Consider the following 22,793-nt stretch of genomic DNA (forward strand, 5'->3'; position numbering starts at 1 on the left):
CAACAAATCGTGAGTTGTATCAATCATGTATTCCATGTTGAGCCAACTTGATTCACAATTGTAAGAACTTGATAAAATAAATTCAACCAACATATCTTAAAGTTATCTCAAACAATATTTTCAAGTCCAACTTACTTGATACAGGAAGTTGAGTCAACAGACTGGATGTTGCATCAACTCATGTTTTTAAGTGTAATAAAATTGACATTATAAGTTGACTCAGTTTAACTCAGTCAAAGCAACAAGATGACTTGACTTTGTTAAGTTGAGTCAACTAATCTTTTTTTACAGTGCATGCTCATAATGTTACCCATGCCCCTTAGCTTCAGATCTCCTCCCATATCCCCACACTATAAAAAAACCTTGCATTCCAAACCACATTCACAACCTTGTGAGTGGACTTCAGCAACCAGAGGAAAAGGTGAATATAACTAATTTGTTTAATGTTTAAAGATAATTACTGAATAGTTGATTTCTTACAAGTAAGCAATGGAAAGACCATCAGCTAAGCCATATACAAACTGTTACCATATTTTATAGTTGTGTGCACAACAATGACATTATTTTCATTTTTAAACCTTTATTTTACCATGAATTATCCCATTAAGTTTGACTGGCATCCTAAAAAAGAGGCTGTCCATAAGTCATAGTATGGACAGTTGAGTAGAACTGCATAGTTGGACTAGATTTATGCAGCATATTTAAAAGAGGAATCTCTGTATCTTATAATGTGTCCACATGTCCATATGCTAGAGTATACACAACTAAAGATACTTTAGAGTTATATGTTTGTACTTGTGTGTCTTGTATTGATCATTTATGGCTATATTTCTACCTTTACAGATGTCTCAGAGCAAACCTATCCAACGGTAAATGCTCTAATGTTCTATCTCTTTTTACGTGTTCACAAATGAGAATATATTCTGGTGACCTTTTTTTTTTAAAATCATTTTTGTTACCTGTATCTATCTTTTGTTATCCCCCGCTGGCCGAAAGGCCCGAAGGGGGATTATGTCGTGGCGATGTCCATCCGTCCGTCCATTCCGGGAAGGGTGCTCACCTTCTGAAATCAAGTCCTCTCATAATTTTTGGAGGAACTGCATGCAACTTGACAGGATTCTTTGTTATATGTCAGTACTATGCATATTGTAATTTTGTTAAATTCAGTCATATTTTACCAGAGTTACAGCCCCTGATTAACAAAATTATAACTTCACAGTTTCATGAGTGTGTTTTCCTTCTGAAATCAACTTCTCTCACAATTTTTGGAGGAATTTCACAAAACTTGACAAGAGGCATTGTTATATGTTGGTAGTATGCATATTGTAATTTCGTTCAATTCAGTCATATTTTACCAGAGTTACAGCCCTTGATTAACAAAATTATACTTTGACAATTTCATGAGCGTATGTTCATCTCATTTCATCTCATTATCTCTAACCACTTTATCCTGTTCTACAGGGTCGCAGCCAAGCTGGAGCCTATCCCAGCTGACTATGGGCGAATGAGAGTATGTTTTCATTCTGAAATCAAATCCTCTTACAATTTGTGGAGGAATTTCATGAAACCTGGTAAAAGGCATTGGTGTATGTCGATAGTATGCATATTGTAATTTCGTCAAATTCGGTCACATTTTACCAGAGTTACAGCCCTGGATTAAAAGAAAATATAATTTGACAATTCCATGAGACTGTGTTTTCCTTCCGAAATCCAATCCTCTCACAATTTGTGGAGGAATTTCACAAAACTTGACAAGAGTGATTGTTATATGTCGGTAGTATGCATATTGTGAATTTGTTCAATTTGGTCGCATTTTACCAGAGTTGTGGCCCGTGATTAACAACGTTGTACTTTCACAATTTCATGCGAGTTTGCTTGCCTTCTGACATCAACTGCTCTCACAATTTTTGGACGCATTTCTCGACGCTTGGCAAAAGGCCTTGTTATATGACGGTAATATACATATTGCAATTTAATTTTGTTTGTGAAAATTTTACCAGAGTTTTGACTCTTGATTAAATAACTTCTATTTTGACAATTTCATGAGGGTGTATGTTCTTCTGAAATGAACTCTCACAATTTGTGGAAGAATTTCACCAAAATTGGCAAAAGGCTTTGTTACATGACAGTTATACGCATATTGAAATTTTGTTTAAGTTGGACATATTTTACCAGCATTATGCCCTTGATTATTAACAAACTTGTACTTTGGCAATTTCATCAAGCTGTGCTTGCTTTCTGAAATCAACTTCTCTCACAATTTTGTCAGAAATGGCGAACAGAGGTGACGTGAGGACCCAAGAGCAGACTCAAGACAGGCAGTGTACAAAAGGAAACTTCTTTAATGAAGTACAGGCAGAGGTACAATAGGGCTCAGGCAAAAATCGGCGGTCAAAGAACAGACCAAGAGGTCAAAACACAGAAGAGCAGGCAGGCATGGTCAGGGACAAAAACAGGACAGAAAAATCTTCACAAAAACTGAAGAAAACAGGGACAAGGGAAACCCAGGCAGAGGAAGCAAAAAACACAGTCCAAAGGAACAGGCAGGTACAACAGGGGCAAAAAACTGGACAGGAAACTAGACGGGAAAAAACAAGGAACAATACAGGCAGGGGGAATCTGGAGGTCACAATATCAAAAGGCTATAGCGAGGCAAGGAAAGTCTACAGGAGACAGTCTGGCAACAGGAGTAGCTCCAAACAGTTCTTAAAAAGGCCCTGGCTGATGGGAGAGGAATGGTAGCAGGTGTGGAAGTGCCATTTCCAGGAAATTGGCCTTCAGCAAGGCAGGACTGAATTCCTGTCCCGGATCCCGCCTGGAGCCGGCATGGGAGTTCCACAAACTCAGGCATGGATGGACCGGACCAGACTGTGACAAATTTTTTATCCCCCACTGGCCAAAAGGCCTGAAGGGTGATTATGTTGTGGCGATGTCTGTCTGTCCGTCCGTCCCGGGAAGGGTACCCACATTCTGAAATCAACTCCTCTCACAATTTTTGGAGAAATTTCATGAAACTTGACAGGATTCTTTGTTATATGTCAGTACTACATATATTGCAATTTCGTTCAATTCAGTCTCATTTTACCAGCAGGGGATATTGTGCTCTGAGAGCGCTCTTGTTTTATGTTAATGTTTTATGTTAATGTTTTATGTTCATTTCCATGAGTTGTGTGTGTATACAGTGTATATATATATATATATATATATATATATATATATATATATATATATATATATATATACAGTTGAACTCAAAATTATTAGCCCCCTTTAAATTTTGGAACATTTTCCCAAATATCCTCCAAATGTTTAAAGCATTGCTAAAAATTGATATACACAAACAATCACCAGTACTATTCAGATGTTTGTGGTGCATTTTGGAATATGAAATTAGTTTTAGGCTGTCTTTATATGAAATATGGTAAAAATGAGTTGGTCAAAAATATTAGCCCCCATGTGGATTCTTGCTTTTAAAACACAGTTAATTAACCAATCAGCTTTTAAACAACACCTGTGCAATCAATTGGCTTCCTAGCAACACCTGTAGTCAATTGGCTCCATTCAACAGTTTAAAAGGACTCCAAGGAACAGGGCATTTGAATGAATGAGGAGGATTACTATTTGTCACAATGCCGAAGACTAAAGAAATAAGTCTTGAACTCCGACAAAAGATTGTGGAGGCTCATGACAAGGGCCAAGGCTACACTGCCATTTCAAAGAGGTTTACAGTCTCCAGAACTGCAGTTCGGTGCATCATTGCCAAGTACAAGGAGACAAATTCGGTCAAGAACAAACCTGGTCGTGGACGCAAGTGTAAGATCTCAAGAACTCCGGAAAGAAAAATTGTCAGAGATGTCCGTAAAGAGCCCCGTACATCTGCAAAGGAAATTGTTGCTGACCTGGCCTCTTCTGGAGTTTGTGTGTCAAGGCACACTGTTGTGAGGGCTCTTCATCGGAATGGGCTTCGGGGCTATCGTCCCAGAAGAACCCCCTTACTAAAACATCGTCACATCAAAGCCCGACTAAAGTTTGCCCGTGAGTACTTGAAGAAGAAAGATGAGTTTTGGAAGTCTGTGCTTTGGTCAGATGAGACGAAATTGGAGCTGTTTGGGCATATGGACATTGCCTATGTATGGCGAAGAAAGGGAGAGGCCTTCAACCCTGTGAACACAGTTCCCACAGTTAAACATGGTGGTGGCAGCATCATGCTGTGGGGCTGTTTTGCAGCCTCAGGTACAGGCAGTCTGGTTCGGGTGCATGGCACCATGAAAAAGGAAGATTACCTAAAAATACTGAAGGAAAACATGCAGAAGTCTGCTCTCACTTTGCGCTTAGGTTGTCGTTGGGTCTTCCAGCAAGATAACGACCCAAAGCATACATCTAAAATAGTCCAGCAATACTTCAAGGATACCAAGACCAACGTCATACAGTGGCCTGCACAGAGCCCAGATCTCAATCCAATAGAAAACCTGTGGCAAGTGCTGAAAAAGAACGTCCATGCACGAAAACCATCCAATTTGGGCCAGTTGGAACAGTTTGCAATGGAGGAATGGGCCAAAATTCCTCAGGAGACCTGTGCCAACCTAGTGAAAAACTATTCCAAGAGGTTGTTGTCAGTTGTGGGTCAAAAAGGGTACACAATTGACTACTAATGGTCAGGGGGCTAATAATTTTGAACATCTCACTTTTGCTGTTTTTGGTTGAAACTCAGTGTGATAATAAGATATCGTAATGAAACTTGTTGGACAATGTCTTCATAGTGCATTTATTTCAAGAATAAAAACATTTGTTGTCAATGGTCATTTTCATGGAGAAATCAAGAATTATGTTCAATTCCACAAGGGGGGCTAATAATTTTGAGTTCAACTGTATATATATATATATATATATATATATATATATACATATATATATATATATATATATATATATATATATATATATATATATATATATATATGTGTGTGTGTGTGTTTATTTTACTGTTTGTGCTTGCATTATTGTCATAGTACTGAAGTCAGGATTGGTCATTCTCTGAATGAAGGAGAGCAGGACCATGTTTCTAGGAGGGGAGAGACTGTTCTGCAGTGCTTAAAGAGACATGGTATCAACTGCAGTCAGGTATGGACTCTATTTTTCCCTTTCGTCATTAAATGTTTTACATGGATGAACAACCATACTGGTGCCATTCTGTGGCTCAGCCTAATGTTTTTTTCACTTAATCGTCACTTGCATACAGAGGAGACGGACTGAAAAAGCATGATGTATACATTTTTAATATGCAGATTTCACATTGAGTTGCTTGTATTCAAATCACTTAAACCACCTTATTTTGCAAGAAATCACAAACGAATTATTTTTCCATTTGTGTATCATTTGATGAATAAGGTACACTAAGTTTCAACTCAGTAGAATCCTTGCATGTCACAAATGTTTCCTCATAGGATACAATGCCCAACATTGCACTGCTGGGCTCTGGGGGAGGTGAGCGAGCCATGCTGGGGTTACTGGGATCACTGGTTCAACTAAAGAACTGTGATCTCCTGGACAGCATAATGTACCTGAGTGGAGTCTCAGGATCCACATGGTACTATCCACACACAAATAGACATGAACAATATAAACTGGTGGACATCAATCAGTGTGTCTCACATCTGTAAATCAGTGAAATGCATACAGTATGCTGAAAATCTATGCTAAGTGTACTTCATAGGCTGTGTACTGATGCACTTTACAGAGAATATGTTTATACAGGTATTCCAAGTATCACACAATAGAATAAATCAGTATTATTAGAAATAGATAAATGGATTTGTGACTTATATAAATGAGTTAATATTTGACTTTGAATATGAATATTTGAACAATAACTGACTCTTTTGTGTGTGTGTGTGTGTGTGTGTGTGTGTGTGTGTGTGTGTGTGTGTGTGTGTGGTGTACAGGTGCATGACATCCTTATATAAAGAGTCAGACTGGTCCACCAAACTGGCCGCTGTGAAGGAGAATATCATTAAAAGGCTTGATGGGCCTGCAGTCAGCTGGTCAGATGCTTGGAAAAAACTGAACAAATACTATGACCAGAATGACAACTTCTCTCTGACAGACGTCTGGGCTGTAATGTTTGTCACTATGATCATGAAAGAGGTAAGTGTGTTCAGCAATGAGGTCAGAGAGTCCAGTACACAGACTGAAGAAACCACAATCCGTCTGCCATTATTTTTGTAGTGTTTATTTAATGTATATATTTGGCCTTATACAGACAAATAAGCATTATCCTGCAGCTTTCTGAAATAAACTGAGAAGTAAAACCAGATATCACATTAGAAAACTGCACTGCAAGAAAGCACAAAGTAAATACTCCATGAAAATACCAGCCTGTATTTTTGTTAAATACAGTATATGCTTCACACTTTTGACACTGGTTTGAAAATATGGAATCAATTTTGTGCCAAAATGTTCATACAATACTTTTGAAATATCAAACAAAAACGACAAATCAAAATACAAAAAAAGAAAAAAAAGTAAATTTTTTTAGACTGGCAAACAAATTATTCGTGTAATTGTGCAAAATATCAGTCTATTACTCTTCAGAAACCTTTTATTTTTGTTCCGCGTCTTTCTCAGTTTTGCTTGATGTAATTTATTTTGGTTGCGATTCCAGCGTTCTCGTTTGCGCTCCCTGATTTTTTGCTTGCAGTTTTGGCACAAACTTCACATGTGGGTGGGCTGTCCAGGAATGCATTCCCATTGGGTAACTTGTGTTTGACTGACAGCTATGCTCAGCCATTCCCTGGAGGCTGTTGCGGCCATTTCCTACTCGGATTCTGGCAGACTGTTTGACGAGTGACCGATCCATTGACGGTAAACAAGGATCGAGTAGACTTCAGTGGCGACTATGATATTGAATTTACACTTTGTTGAATTAATTCAATATCATAGTCGCCACTGAAGTCCACTCGATCCTTGTTTACCGTCAATGGATCGGTCACTCGTCAAACAGTCTGCCAGAATCCGAGTAAGAAATGGCCGCAACAGCCTCTGGGGAATGGCTGAGCATAGCTGTCAGTCAAACACAAGTTACCCAATGGGAATGCATTCCTGGACAGCCCACCCACACGTGAAGTTTGTGCCAAAACTGCAAGCAAAAAATCAGGGAGCGCAAATGAGAAAGCTGGAATCGCAACCAAAATAAATTACGTCAAGCAAAACTGAGAAAGACGCGGAACAAAAATAAAAGGTTTCTGAAGAGTAATAGACTGATATTTTGCACGATTACACAAATAATTTGTTTGCCAGTCTAAAAAATTTACTTTTTTTTCTTTTTTTGTATTTTGATTTGTCGTTTTTGTTTGATATTTCAAAAGTATTGTATGAACATTTTGGCACAAAATTGATTCCATATGAAAACACACTACAAATGATACTGTGACCAGATTTTCTGTGAAATGCTAATTAATATTCACAACTAAAATTTATCTGTGAGTCAATATACGTAAATTGTGCATCTTTTAATGTGTAGATTGATGAAAACACTATAAGCGGTCAGAGAGAGAATCACAGCAAAGACCCATATCCCGTCTACACTGTGATTGACAAGCAGTGCAAAAAGAAGAAACGGGACCGAGGTTTGTTCTGTGTCCATGTGTGTACCTGTATATGGGGGTAATGTAAGGCCTGCTTGTGTGTGCTTATAAAGTAATTAGTAAGTATAAGGCTGAAATTCTGACAGCATTTTCTGTGCAGATGTCTGGTTTGAGGTTGCGCCTCATGAAGCTGGCTACTCCCTCGCTGGTGCGTTTGTGGACTCAGCCTATTTTGGGAGTCAGTTTGAAGAAGGGCGTTTAGTGAAAAAACAACCTGAGATTGACATGCTGTATCTGCAAGGTATCTGTCACTTCCAGACAACAGAGACTCCAATAACGGAGTCCATTGTTATCACAACACGACATACTATATCCTCAGAATGATTATTTCTCAGTAGTAATTTGCCTCCAAATACCTTAAAATCTAGCATAGATTTTTTTTCTTTTTTCTTTGACTTTAATCCACTGTTCACTGGTTTGATACAGTGAAATGTATTTTAGAGTCACAGAAAAGGAGTTTTAAGTTAAAGCATAAGTGAAGCCTATGGCCGAAAGTTTAGAGACATAGAACTGTGACTGAAAGGATGCTGGATTGATTCCCTGGACCAGCAGGAAACATCCTGTTTGAGGATGATGATAGTATTATTTAATAATATTTAGTATTATTTACTATTAACTGCTCCCTGGGTGTTATTGCTGTCCACTGCTCCTTGCTCACTACAGCATGGGTTAAATGCAGTGGATGACATTTGTAGTGGTGATCTGCTCATTATGGTGTGCAAAAATCAGTACTTTTTTGTTGAAATGTTTTTGCCAGTGTTTCTCTCTGTATATTTGGAACAGACTAAATTCAGACATGAAGACACACACACAACACATGAAAAATACCAAACAAGTAAAAAAAAAAAAAAATCCTCTCGAGTAAACTACAGAGCTGTGCTACTGAGCATTATCTCTTCTTCCAGTTGTTTTTACTCACATTAATATTCATAAATGCACGGTCAACTCTTAATGCACTCCCATGTCCATTTCCCCTCAAATCTAAGAGAACCAACAGCACAGAGGCTGATGTAAACTTACACACAATGAAAAGAGAGAACCGAATCGAAAATAAATTTATTTTAGCCTGTTGTCAGTTTTTGACCAAAAAAAAAAAGGTAATAAAATCATGTCTCTGAAGGTTCTCTGTTTTCTTCAGGTTCTTCATAAGGTCCTGTGCAGGTTCTCAAGGTTGTTAAAAAATAATTTGACCAGTAATGCATGTCAACAAATTATTGAGTAATATGCATTCTATGAGGGGGCAGTACGGTGACGGTGGTGTAGTGATTAGCACTGTCGCCTCACGGCAAGAAGGTCCTGGGTTCGAGCCCAGCGGCCGACGAGGGCCTTTCTGTGTGGAGTTTGCATGTGTCTGTGTGGGTTTCCTCCGGGTGCTTCGGTTTCCCCCACAGTCCAAAGACATGCAGGTTAGGTTAATTGGTGGCTCTAAATTGACCGTAGGTGTGAGTGTGAATGGTTGTTTGTCTCTATGTGTCAGCCCTGCGATGATCTGGCGACTTGTCCAGGGTGTACCCCGCCTCTCGCCCATAGTCAGCTGGGACAGGCTCCAGTTTGCCTACAACCCTGTAGAACAGGATAAGCAGCTACAGATAATGGATGGATGGGCATTATATGAGCATGTTAAACACAGAAATGTTATATACAGCCAAGTAAATAAATGATCAAAATTAACCAGAAACCACTAACTGTTTATCCTTCTGATATTTTTACACAGGACTCTGTGGCAGTGCCCTCGCTAGTAAACAAGAGATACAGAAATGGTTATGGGAACATATCAAAGGTATTAATGCCTTTTTGATTAATATTTCACTCATTTGTTTTATTTATTTTTCCATTTAATGAGTCCGTCTGGACAACTAGACATCTTCAATCTGTAATATTGCAAAATTAACTGCTGTAAGTGCTCAGTTTAATGTATATGTTTTGAATTTCTCTCTCTTTTACACACACACACACACACACACACACACACACACACACACACACACAGAATTACTTCCATTTACGCAATACTCAGCCCAGGACCAAAAGGTGCTCTTAACTCTCGTGGAGCTGAACAAATGTGTTCTGAACGAGGAAGACCCCACAAATCTAATCACAGAAATGACTGTGCAGCTAGAAGGTACGCTGCTCAGAAATGTTCTATACTGTTAAAAATACATTTCTGTTCTCTAGAAGAGTTAATTTAGATCACAAAAACATTCAGAAATAAAGTCATGAATGAATGGTGCATGAGAGAAGTCTGTAAGTTTATCATAAAACTTTGCTTCTTTACCAAGATATGTTTTCCACCACAGGAAAGCTGGATAAACATGGGAGAGCAATGTTTATCTCTAAAGAAGAGTTACTATATGACCAGAAGCATCAGACACTGAAGGAATACACACTGATGATATGTAAAAATTTCCAAGATCGGTTTGAGGACTCTGAGAGGAGTGAGTTTATCGAAATCCTCAGTTCTCCAATCAGGGACATGCACAGGATTATAGAGGGGCAGGGGCTCAAAGTCAGAAAAAGGGCAGCAAGTGCATGAGTTTTTTCCCCGGTCCTTTCCAAAATATGGAAATGTAGAATTAAAATTAACGTACTAATAGGAAAGTAAGTACTTAGCGATGTGTCCTGTGTGATATGCAATTGCCAATTGCCATTTCTTTTGTGTCAGCAAAATTGTCACTCACATTATCATTGGCTTGGAAGACATGCAAAGCAATAAAACACTGGTGCATTATTAGGCTTTTTTATTGTTAAAGATTTAACATTGAACAGTGAAACCTGAACTTTGAACAAATAAGTAAATAGCCTAATGGACAAAATGATAAAAATCAGTCCTTCCTCTCATAAGGTAGAAGCCTAACATTCCAGGGGCCTTAAAGCAGTAACCTTCTGGGGGCCATGTCCCTGTAGATATTAATGACCTCATTGTGATTTATGGGTATGTCTTTTTCAATCGAGAGGAGAAGGAGATCAGAGAGCCTCTCTTCTTTGCATAGGCTTCTGAGTACATTTTTCACAAGCTTTTGTTTTTGTTTTTTTCTGAAACGTAACCCACATTTGATTTGAGCACGTTGTGGAAGAGGTCGACGACTAGTTATACAAGAGGAGAATATAAGCTTCCCGACGATATATGATACTTGCATGTACACCGAAGCACGGCCGAGGCAATCGATTGTGAACAGTAACAGGTCAGGTCACGTCAGTTAACAAGCAGATTATTAAACTACAGAGACTTAAATTACTCGCACAAATGTCAGTAGCCCTACAAACGCCCAAATGTCATGTCCATACAGTCTGAAAGGGCTAACTGTTAGACCATAACTCACATGTTCAAGCTGCCTCACTGTCCGTCTCCTCTGTTATCATTGTGGCAGCGCGCGCAGCGGCTTGTTCCCCCTCTCTCAGTCCGCGCGCCCCCTCTCTCTTTCCGCGCCCCCTCTCTCTGGCCTCGCTCGAGCGGAGCAGCAATGGACAGAGAAGCGGCAGCTCAGCGCACACAACCACCCCGGATAACAGCGCACACAACCACCCCGGATTACAAGAACATTGGTAGATTGCCGTGGAGTTTTTGTACCGCCGTTGTTTTAAACTTCTAACAGGACTGTATTATTATTATTATTATTTTATTATTTTTTTAAAGGGCAACATTTAATTCGAGGCAAAAAGGGCAAGGGCTCAAGCACCCCTAAAGCCCTATGTGTGCACGTGCCTGTCTCCAATATTCGGTTCATGTATTTTGTGAAATATTATATAGATTCGTCACCATACCTTTAGATACATGGTTTATTGAAAATAGCTTTTTAATGATAACTTTTTTAAAAATAAATATTTCCTTTTGTTTTTGTTAAAATTTAAATACCATGAGGGGCGGCATGGTGGTGTAGTGGTTAGCACTGTCGCCTCACAGCAAGAAGGTTCTGGGCTCAAGCCAGGTGGCTGATGGGGGCCTTTCTGTGTGGTGCTTGCATGTTCTATTCGTGAGTGTGCGGGGTTCTTCTGGGTGCTCTGGTTTCCCCCACAGTCCAAAGACATGCAAGTTAGGTTAATTGGTGGTTCAAAATTGACCGTAGGTGTGAGTGTGAATTATTGTTTGTCTGTGTGTCAGCCCTGCAATTATCTGACAACTTGTCCAGGGTGTATCCTGCCTCTCACCCATAGTCAGCTGGGATAGGCTCCAGCTTGCCTGCGACCCTGTACAGGATAAGCGGCTACAAATAATGGATGGATGTTATACAGTACATGCTTAATCAGTTGAGAAAGAGTTGATATATTTGACTTAATTATTCAAGTAGATAGGTCCATCCATTATTCATAACCACTTATCCTGTGCAGGGTCAGAGGCAAGCTGGTGCCTATCCCAGCTGGCTATGGGTGAGAGGCAGGGTACACCCTGGACAAGTCACTAGATCATCACAGGGCTGACACATAGAGACAAACAACAGTTCACACCTATGGTCAATTTATAGCCACCAATTAACTTAAGCTGCATGTCTTTGGACTATGGGGGAAACCAGAGCACCCAGAGGAAACCCGGACAGATATGAGGAGAACATGCAAACTTCACACACAAAGGCCCCCGTCAGCCACTGGGCTCAAACCCAGAACCTTCTTACTGTGAGGCGACAGTGCTAACCACTACACCACTCAGTGCGTTTACATGCACATCCAAATCGAGCTACTGTCGGTAATCGAGCTAAGGGTCCCATCAGGGGTGCCAGAGAAATCCAATCCTACATGCACACAAGGAAATCGAGCTATTGTGTGAGGTACATTGTGCACCCGAGCCACAGGTGGCGCTACATGCCCCATCATGTTGGTACACTTCCGGTTGTCGTCATGAAGAAGAGCTATTCAAGAGTATAAACAAAGTTATCAGTTCTGTGTTCACAAGAAGAACGACGACGAGGACAGCAACATCGAGAGAGAGAAGATTGTTCCTTGTTCCTCCTGACCTCTTCTGCTGCTCGCTACTACTACTACTGTTTTCATGCCGACCGAGGCTGTTGTGTTTCCCGCTTGTGGTCTCGTCACTCGTCACTTCCGGAAGGGGCAGTGCTGAAGTAAGTAGCTCGACTACGTAGCTCGATAGGGTTTACATGCAGTAAGTAGCTCAGCTACAATCGCATAATCTAGGTCGCGTAGCTCGATTACGAGAAATCCAGTTCGGTTCGATTTCAGCCGAGCTAAGGTGTTTCCATGGCATTGAGAACTTCGATTTCAGTCGAGCTATGGCAGAAATTCGATTTTCTCTATGTGCATGTAAACGCACTGACTGTGCCACCCAAGTAGAGAAGTATCAACTTTTTTTACTATAACATTAAAACTAGTATGCTGTGACACTATACTATCATCAAACTATAATATTTTTATAAACAGTTCCAATAAATATTTTAGAAAATGCATGAAGAAAATAAATTTGTGACAACATTAATCCCAGAGTAAGGGAACACTCTGTGGGAATTCAATTTTTATTGTCATTTACACAATGTGCAGGTGCAAGTGTAAATGAAAAGAGGGCTGCGGCCTCACCAAACAGTGAACTGGTGAGAACATGGCTATCAATAAAAACACGAGTAACAGGGAAGGAAAAAATATCAATAAGAACACAAGAGAACAAAAGACCATCACATATGTGCAAATTTGCATTGACTGAGGTAGTGTATGTAAAGTAACACTGTACACATTAAGCAGTCGTGCAAAATATAAACTTCTGCATGATAAACATGGCAGGCCTGCAGTGGCAGCAGTGCAAAGCAGAGTCATTTAAAGTGCAGAGATAGGAGAAGGAGGAGGTGGGGGGTGGGGTGATAAGAAGTGAGTGGTTAGAGTTCAGTGGTAGCCAGGTTCAGATGTATAACAAGTTGGTGGAGGAAGTTGTTTCTGAGCCTGGTAGTGCAGGCTCATTGATGTGAAGTCCAAAAAATTTAAAGCTGGGCACATGTTGCACTTTGAATTCAGTGATGGGGAGTGGCTGCAGCTTTTGGACTTCCTGAAGTCCACAATCAGCTCCTTTGTCTTCTGTACATTTGAGGATGAATTTGTTGGCGGTGCACCATGAGGTGAGGTGCAGGAGCTCATCCCTGTAGGCTGTCTCTTCATTGTTATTGATTTGGCCTACAATTGTGGTGTTGACCACAAACTTTATTAGTGAGTTTGAGTGCTGGCTTGGCAGGCAGTCATAGGCAAAGAGAGAATAGAGGAGGGTGCTCAGGACACAACCTTGGGGGGCACCTGTACTGAGGGTCAGGTTGGAGGATGTGTACTGAGGGGACAATGGTATTGAAGGCAGAGCTAAAATCAGTGAACAGTATCCAAATATGTGGTGTTATATTCTAGATGGGTCAGAGCAAAGCACAGGGCAGTGACAATGGCATCCTCCCTTGACCTTTTGGGATGGTAGGCAAATTGGGTGTTGGTCAAGTATGGGAGGGATGGGGTCTTTTGATGTGGGCCACGACCAGTTTGGGGGTGAATGCTATGTGTTAGAAATCATTCAGACATGAGGGTGATGATTTCATGGGGATGGAGAAAGTTGAGGTGGATTGGGAAAGTGAGAGGTTGAATATTGTGGTGAAGACCTCAGCCAGCTGTTCTTTTATTGTGATGGCCTCAATGCAGAAGGTAATATAAAATTGCACAGTGGATGTATAATGGCTATATGAGAGCCATAAGGGGCTGTGTTATCAAAGCCCCTCATGGGCTTTGTATCATAATTTTGTCTCATAGATTTCTTTGTGGGGCGGCACGGTGGTGTAGTGGTTAGCGCTGTTGCCTCACAGCAAGAAGGTCCAGATTCGAGCCCCGTGGCTGGCGAGGGCCTTTCTGTGTGGAGTTTGCATGTTCTCCCCGTGTCCGCGTGGGTTTCCTCCGGGTGCTCCGGTTTCCCCCACAGTCCAAAGACATGCAGGCTAGGTTAACTGGTGACTCTATATTGACCATAGGTCTGAATTTGAGTGTGAATGGTTGTCTGTGTCTATGTGTCAGCCCTGTGATGACCTGGCGACTTGTCCAGGGTGTACCCCGCCTTTTCGCCCGTAGTCAGCTGGGATAGGCTCCAGCTTGCCTGCGACCCTGTAGGACAGGATAAAGCGGCTAGAGATAATGAGATGAGATGAGATGAGATTTCTTTGTATCATAAATGAATAGAATAGAATAGAATAGAATAGAATAGAATAGAGCACTATACTGGGAGTCACAAAAACCACTGCATCCTGTGCGCTGCCAAACCAAAACCAGAAACCAGACAATCAAGGATCCCTAAATATTAATTTAGGGATCATGAGGTATCATTAGAGGGTGTTGAGATGTAGTATTGCAAACTGGACAAGGGGCCGCGGCATGGTGGTGTAGTGGTTAGCGCTGTTGCCTCACAGCAAGAAGGTCTGGGTTTGAGCCCCGTGGCCGGTGAGGGTCTTTCTGTGTGGAGTTTGCATGTTGTCCGTGCGGGTTTCCTCCGGGTGCTCTGGTTTCCCCCACAGTCAAAAGACATGCAGGTTAGGTTAACTGGTGACTCTAAATTGACCGTGAGTGTGAATGGTTGTCTGTGTCAGCCCTGTGATGACCAAGCTGACTTGTCCTGGGTGTACCCCGCCTTTCACCTGTAGTCAGCTGGGATAGGCTCTGGCTTGCCTGCGACCCTGTAGAACAGGATAAAGTGGCTAGAGATAATGAGATGAGATGAGACAAGGGGCTGGAGAGGAAACCTGAGCAGGACGGGGGAAAATAACTGTTCACATACTCAAGAAAAAAACAGACAGTTGGAGATGCTGATGTAGCTTGAGCTAGGTAGCCCACAGTATGGTTAACACAGGGCAGTGAGGAGCTGTAAGAGATGGTAGAGGTCCTGGACTTCCAGTAGAATGGCAGGTTTTTAGCACTTTTTAGACCAAGACATTGGAACAGGACATCCTTTTTATAGAATAAGTTTAGATGTACCTTCTCTTAGTGCTGTGGGGACTCAAACCAACTGTGTCCATCGAGCTGCTGAAGATGGAAATTGTTGTACAGATGATGGACTTGTAGTGAGAGGTTGAAATACTGTGAAAACGTTAAGCGCTTAAACAGCAACTTTGAGAAGTGGAAGAGAAAAATGTCAGTTTGGTGAAGAAATGTTACCATATTTTAACATAAGATGTTGGATCAGCTAGCGGTGGGATGAAGAAAATAGTTTAAAGTCTAAACAATTCTGAACCTCCCTTGTACCTATTGACCAGCTGAATGAGAGGAAGGTGGAGATAAGAGAAGAAAAAAAAACCACAGTGAAACCTTAATTTAGCAAAAGTTTTATTTTGGTATTCATCAATTTCAGGAAGTTATTCCTACAACTTGCACATATTTTTATGCTACTGTCAGTGCATCAAAGGTTGATGTATTGCATATTGCTCATTTAAATATCCATTACATTTTCACATTTTTATTAGACTGTGTTCAAACTGAATAACTGTAAATTTACTTTTAAAGAGGCATGGATCTCATGGATTATACCAAAGATCTTTGAGCTTCTTACAAACTGGACATGGGGAACAACATACGATTTCCTCCACCAAATGAAAGGTAGGCACAAAGGCTTAACTGCAATGGGCAAACCCATTGACAGTTAGTGTAGAAAACAAATTTTGATGTAACTGAATAGCCTTTGCCTTGACCATATAAAGATGTTATTTTTCATTTTCTGTGATTGTTAATATCAGTGGAAGATGTGGACCCCTCTGTTCTGAGTGAAGAGGAGAGAAATTATATGGATGCTGGGCTGCTGGACAACTCTCCTTATTTCCCAATGCTGAGAAAAGAGAGACACATCGATCTCTTCATCTCCCTTGATTTCAGTTCTGGAGACCCCATGGAGGTAATGCAAACAGAAATGAGCGTACAAGCAGACGTTTGAGCACATACATATTTGCATGGTCTAAATGAGTGACCATGTATACAGTGTAGGTCCTCACACGGGGCACCAAAATTATGTAGATGCAATTGCGTTATTAAATCAGTCTCATAAACGTATGTAGGTGCAATTGCACTATTAAATTGGTCTCATAAAATATCAGTTCATTAATTTTACTAATCAGTATGTCTATTAATTATTAAATTAATGAATTAATTACTCTAATGATACACTAGATTAGTGAAAGCAATGTGAATTCTTTGATGACAGAGGATGGCTTCAAGAAATACTGCAGCAAAACAGACAAGACACAGTTTCTTATAAAATATTTAATGTTTTAAAATGACAAAACCAAGTGAGGATAACACTGATCAGGTACATTCAATAATACTAACAGCTGTTTAACAATCATTAGCTTTACCGGATAAAACAGCCTGCCGGCGACGGCCGGTTATGGGCCCGACACTCCAGCCCCATCCATTTTCAGGGCTAGTTGATTCGGCAGGTGAATTGTTACACACTCAGCGGATTCTGACTTTGGTGGGGGTGGTGTAGTGGTTAGTACAGTCGCCTCACAGTGAGAAGGTTCTGGGTTCAAACCCAGCAGCCATCAAGTCAAGTTTATTTGTATAGCGCTTTTAACAATAAACATTGTTGCAAAGCAGCTTTACAGAATTTGAACGACTTAAAACATGAGCTAATTTTATCCATAATCTATCCCCAATGAGCAAGCCTGTGGCGATGGTGGCAAGGAAAATCTCCCTCAGACGACATGAGGAAGAAACCTCGAGAGGAACCAGACTCAAAAGGGAACCCATCCTCATTTGGGCAACAACAGACAGCATGACTATAATATTAACAGTTTTAACATGAAGACAGTTTCGTTGATGTTGTAACTCTTCATTGATGGAAACTTGAGTGCAAAACTGTTCATGGCAACTGCAATCCTAAAGTTAGCAAGTCAACTGTAGTCCTCAGCCATAAAAGCATTACTGTAAGAGTCCAGAGCATCCTCCAGGTGTAACTTTCAACTGTCCTCATGGGGCCATCCTCCACAGGAGCGATGCGATGAGACTCCAACCAGACACAGGGCACCAGGATGGATCAAGCAGGTCCGAGGAGCAGAAGAGGTCAGCATCTCGATCCCAGGACCAACATGTAACTCAGAGGGACAGATTTGGGGAGGGGGGGAGAGAGGGAGAGAAAACACAGGTTGTTAGGTATGCCCTAAAAATGACACAAGTATTAATTCTGTGTGGTAGGCTCGCAGAGACGAGAGTCTTGACATCAGGCATAATACGGTACACAACAATGGCATGTTAAAATGGTTAAAAAATATCATGACCTGCTCTGGCTGGATGCTTGATTGGGTGATGGGAGCACAGTCCTCAGTAATGATGGGATGCAGATGGGACCCTTAGGGCTGGCCAAGACAATTCAGTTACATTTCACCGGGTCTGGGACATGTGACAGAATGTCTGATGGCCTATTCCCTGCAGGCTACGAGAGCCTTTCTGTGTGGAGTTTGCATGTTTTCCTCGTGTCTGCGTGGGTTTCCTCCGGGAACTCCGGTTTCCCCCACAATCCAAAGACATGTAGTTAGGTCGACGTGGGGCGGCCTTGGGCTGAGGTGCCCTTGAGCAAGGTACCTGACCCCTGACTGCTCCCCAGGTGCTCTGGTGTGGCTGCCCACTGCTCTGAGTGTGTGTGTGTGTGTGTGTGTGTGTGTGCGTGTGTGTGTGTGTTCACTGCTTCAGATGGGTTAAATGCAGAGGATGAATTTCACTGTACTTGAAGTGTGCATGTGACAAAGGTTTCTTCTTCTTCTTCTTAAAAATCAAGGCACAAAATGATGATATGAAGTAGTAATATTGTGTGTGTATGTTTGCAGGTAAGTGAAATCATGAGAAAAAGGTGCGGGAGGGGACTGTAGGCACTCTGTGTGACTGATTAGACAAAGGATTTTAACAAAAGGTGCATAAATAATCATTGGCCCGCACAGGGCTCAAACCCACAATCTTGGTATTATCAGCACCATGCTGTAGCCAGCTGAGCTAGCTGGCCCTTAATTTAGTTATGTCTGAATACTCAGATGTGTAAAAATGGTGCATGGTAAGCAAGTGATAGAGAAATAGAGGTAAAGAGAGATAGGGCAATGCAAAATCTATCGACCAGAGTAACACTGAGAAATAAAATAACATAGATCAAACCAAAAGTTTGATCATCTGTTGACCTAAGGTTGACCTTAGGTTTAAATAGCACTTTTCACATAAACTAATCAAACTAAGACTAACATTGCCCAAATGCCAGCCTTACTTGGGACCACTCTCGCATGGCAGCATGAAGGAGTTCATCAGTGAGCCTCCATTTTGGTGTATTCTCCTGAAGAGTGGAGCACAGCTTCAATTCAGTTTAATGCAGATCTGCTATGTTGCAAAAGTCCTTCCTGGGCAGGATCTCATTGATCCAAAAGGTCCTTGGTCAAAAGTTTGTTGGCTGAAGACATGGAGGGAATCGTTTGCTTCCAATCTTCCTAATTAGCGTTATTACAGTGTAGTAATAACAGGAGCCAGTTTCAAACACAACAAAAGCGAAACAATGCAACTGAGGTCCTTTTTTTATTTTTTAAACAGTGGTCAGTGGTCCATACAGCAACGCATGTTTAACCCTTTGTTTCTTCGCTTCCGCCTGCAGGCCATAGTGTCTCTTTTTACCAACAGTGAATTGGTCGGAGAGTGTCGGTCAGAGCGAGCCGAGGCGCATCTGGTTTTGGGAGGACAGAGGCACAGGGCATCGGCAGTCGCGTACATCCATGACCGTGGCGAGGCGTTCGCATGGTGGGACGTGGGACGCTCGTGTCAGGAGGTCGGGCAGAGAGCGCAAAATGTGCTCAGACCACCCGATTTATAGGCGAGTTTGCGTCACGATCTACTGCAGTATACCACCCAATCGCGGTGCAGTGAAAGATGAGACAAGCCAATCGTGATGCAGTGAAAGATGAGATGAAGTGGATATTGTTCGGGGCAGGAACTGAGGGAGTAATGGGAAAGGTAGTTGCGGAGATGTGCTGTACCGACATCAGCCAAATCCCAAAGGACAGACATAATATACTCAGAAATTAAGTAAAACTATAAAAATGCTCTTTTGCTTCAGTGCAGACAAAAAAGTTAATTCTAAATTTGTTATATTAAATTTTAAACCTCTCATAAAAAAATAAAAATATTGTTATAATACTTAGCCAGCTTGTCAACCTGTTCGTTTCCCTCCACACCAACATGAGTTTTCTTTGGGTACCTGCTCATATTGGTGTGGAGGGAAACGAACAGGTTGACAAGCTGGCTAAGCAAATGCTAAATAATAAAGAAATAGAATTGCAAATCCCAATAAGTAAGGCAGAGGCTCAGATTTATATCAAGTCCTATGCAAAGTCAGCCTAGCAGGATGGAAATTAAACAGGGAGACATCTATATAACATTGAAAAGCAGATGAATATGGGAAGGATAGAGAGCAGGTGTCAGAGAGAAGAAATCATGATCACCCATTTAAGAATTGGACATCTCACCATCTCTAGCCACTTTATCCTGTTCTACAGGGTCACAGGCAAGCTGGAGCCTATCCCAGCTGACTACAGGCAAAAGGCAGGGTACACCCTGGACAAGTCGCCAGGTCATCACAGGGCTGACACATAGACACAGACAACCATTCATACTCACGGTCAATTTAGAGTCACCAGTTAACCTAACCTGCATGTCTTTGGACTGTGGGGGAAACCAGAGCACCCAGAGGAAACCCACGCGGAGAACATGCAAACTCCGCACAGAAAGGCCCTCACCGGCCACGGGGCTCAAACCCAGACCTTCTTGCTGTGAGGCAACAGCGCTAACCACTACACCACCATGCCACCAGAATTGGACATACAGGACTTAACTTTTCTCTAAACATAATAGGCAAACACCCAACTGGAAATTATGAACATTGAAGCCATCCAGAATCAGTAGAGCATGGACTCCTTCACTGCAAGAAATACGAACATGAAAGAAATGAGCTTTTTAAATCTCTCGGAACAGTTAATCATCATAATTTCACATTTACGGCGTCTGTACAATTACCAAAACACTATGCCTGAGGACCCTCCAGATCAACTCCTTTACCTAATAAAACTATTAACAAAAGATTTAACTAAACAGATATGTTTTCAACCACTGAGACTGTGTCTGAGTCGCAAATACTACTTGGAAGGCTGTTCCATAACTGTGGGGCTTTGTAAGAAAAGGCTCTGCCCCCTGATCTAGCTTTCACTATAGGAGGTACCAGGAGACAGCCTGCACCTTTTGATCTAAGTTGACATGGTGGGTCATAAAGAACCAGAAGTTTGCACAGGTACTGTGGCGCGAGACCATTCAGTGCTTTAAAATTCAAGAGTAGTATTTTATAATCAATACGAAATTTGATTGGGAGCCAGTGCAGTGTGGATAAGACAGGGTTGATGTGGCCATATCTTCTAGTTCTTGTAAGGACTCTTGCTGCTGCATTTTGAATTAACTGGAGCTTGTTTATGCACTTATTGGAACATCCAGACAGTAAGGCATTACAATAATCCAACCTAGAGGTAACAAAAGTATGAACTAATCTTTTTTTGCATCATGTAGTGACATTATATTTCTTATCTTAAAAATATTTCTGAGATGAAAAAAAGCTATCCAGGGTAATGTTATCGATATGAGTTTCAAATGAAAGACTGCAGTCAATAATCACCCCGAGTTTTTTTTTTTTTTACTGCTGCACATAAAGAAACAAAAAGGCCATCAAAAGTTACTGTGTAATCAGAAAACCTACTTCTAGTTACATGTGGTCCTAGTACAAGTACTTCTCTCTTGTGAGAATTAAAGGGGAAGAAAAGGCAATATATAGAGTAAATATAACAATAAAACACACATTGATGAACCTTATTCAAGACTTACAAAAGTTTTTTGTTCTAAGGTTGGAAAGTTATAGTGTTTTAAAAGTAGCTCGAGCAAACTATTTCCGCAGTTTGAACAGCCCGCCGTGATATTAATTTTATCCAATCAGAATGCACGTTCATTTTCTCTGTGTAACACTCATGACGTATGTATGTGCCCAGTTGTGTTGGCTCATTGAGGTTGGGAATAGCGCGTGTGAATCGGAAAGTAGGATGAATTGTAAGTGATCGGCTACACAATGCCACAGTCAGGGACGTGCACAGGATTATAGAGGGGCAGGGGCTCAAAGTCAGAAAAAGGGCAGCAAGTGCATGATTTTTTTTTCCCGGTCCTTTCCAAAAGTGTTCTCTCTCTCTCTCTTTCTCTCTTTCTCAGTCCGCGCGCCCTCTCTCTCTCTCTCTGGCCGCGTGCCCCCTCTCTTTCTCTCTCTCTCTCTCGGTCCGCGCGCTCGCTCTCTCTCTCTCTCTGCGCATGCGTGAGTGAGTGGGCGTGTTGGTGAGTGCTGTGAGCGTGTGAGCGTCGTGCCCTTCTGTGGCTTTCTAACTTTCTTTCTTGCTGATCTTTTTCTTTTTGTTCGGTATTTTTTTATGTACATTTTCACTGTTGCATAAGGCACATTTTCTCTTGGACGGGTCTGTCCCCTGAGCCCGTATCCAGCTTTCGCTGGTCGGAGCCATGGCCTCCTCTGGAGGGTCCATGGATCTTACAACCTTATCACGCCGTCATGGCGTTAAGGTGGTTGTGGATGTCAGTGTTGAGGAGTGCAGTCTAGCAGTGGGTGATATCGTTGGTCATGAGAATATTGCGTCGGCCTCGAGGATGAATAGAGCCATTGTAATTTTCTTTAAACGCATTGACTTTGCGAATGTAATGGTCGAAAGGGGAGTGGTGCTCAATGGCGTACTCCACACGGTTTTGCCTTTAAGTTTGCCTTCGAAGAAAATCGTCATTTCTAATGTTCCCCCTTTTCTCTCTGATAGCATGCTCGAACGTGAGCTTTCTCGCCATGGCAAGCTGGTCTCAAAGATTTTTAAAATGTCGCTTGGTTGTAAATCACCTCTTCTTAAACATGTTGTCTCTTTTTGCCGTCAGGCTTACATGATACTTAATGGCAGTGATGAACTTAATATAACCCTTCGTTTCAAAATTGATGACTTCGACTACGTTGTGTTTGTTACGTCTGATACAATTATGAAATGTTTTATATGTGGGGAAATGGGGCATTTAGTTCGTACATGCCCTAATGGGCCTAAAAATGATGAGGGGCAGCATGAGAGAGATGTGACCGCTAGTTCAGCTGGTGGCGAATCAGCG

General features: G+C 41.4%; 1 protein-coding gene across 1 annotated transcript in view; it reads left to right on the plus strand.

Moving 5' to 3' along the window:
• The first annotated feature begins 843 nt into the window (after positions 1-843).
• LOC132897577 (cytosolic phospholipase A2 gamma-like) overlaps positions 844-22,793 on the plus strand; it is a 47,109-nt gene continuing 25,159 nt past the window's right edge. The window contains exons 1-8 of the mRNA XM_060938829.1: positions 844-869; positions 5,010-5,121; positions 5,445-5,587; positions 5,943-6,144; positions 7,520-7,625; positions 7,744-7,884; positions 9,358-9,423; positions 16,328-16,482. Of these exons, the coding sequence (XP_060794812.1) occupies positions 844-869; positions 5,010-5,121; positions 5,445-5,587; positions 5,943-6,144; positions 7,520-7,625; positions 7,744-7,884; positions 9,358-9,423; positions 16,328-16,482 (951 nt within the window). The remainder of the gene's footprint in view (positions 870-5,009; positions 5,122-5,444; positions 5,588-5,942; positions 6,145-7,519; positions 7,626-7,743; positions 7,885-9,357; positions 9,424-16,327; positions 16,483-22,793) is intronic.

This window comes from Neoarius graeffei, chromosome 14 (genome assembly GCF_027579695.1).
Source record: "Neoarius graeffei isolate fNeoGra1 chromosome 14, fNeoGra1.pri, whole genome shotgun sequence".
In the NCBI taxonomy this organism is placed as follows: domain Eukaryota; kingdom Metazoa; phylum Chordata; class Actinopteri; order Siluriformes; family Ariidae; genus Neoarius; species Neoarius graeffei.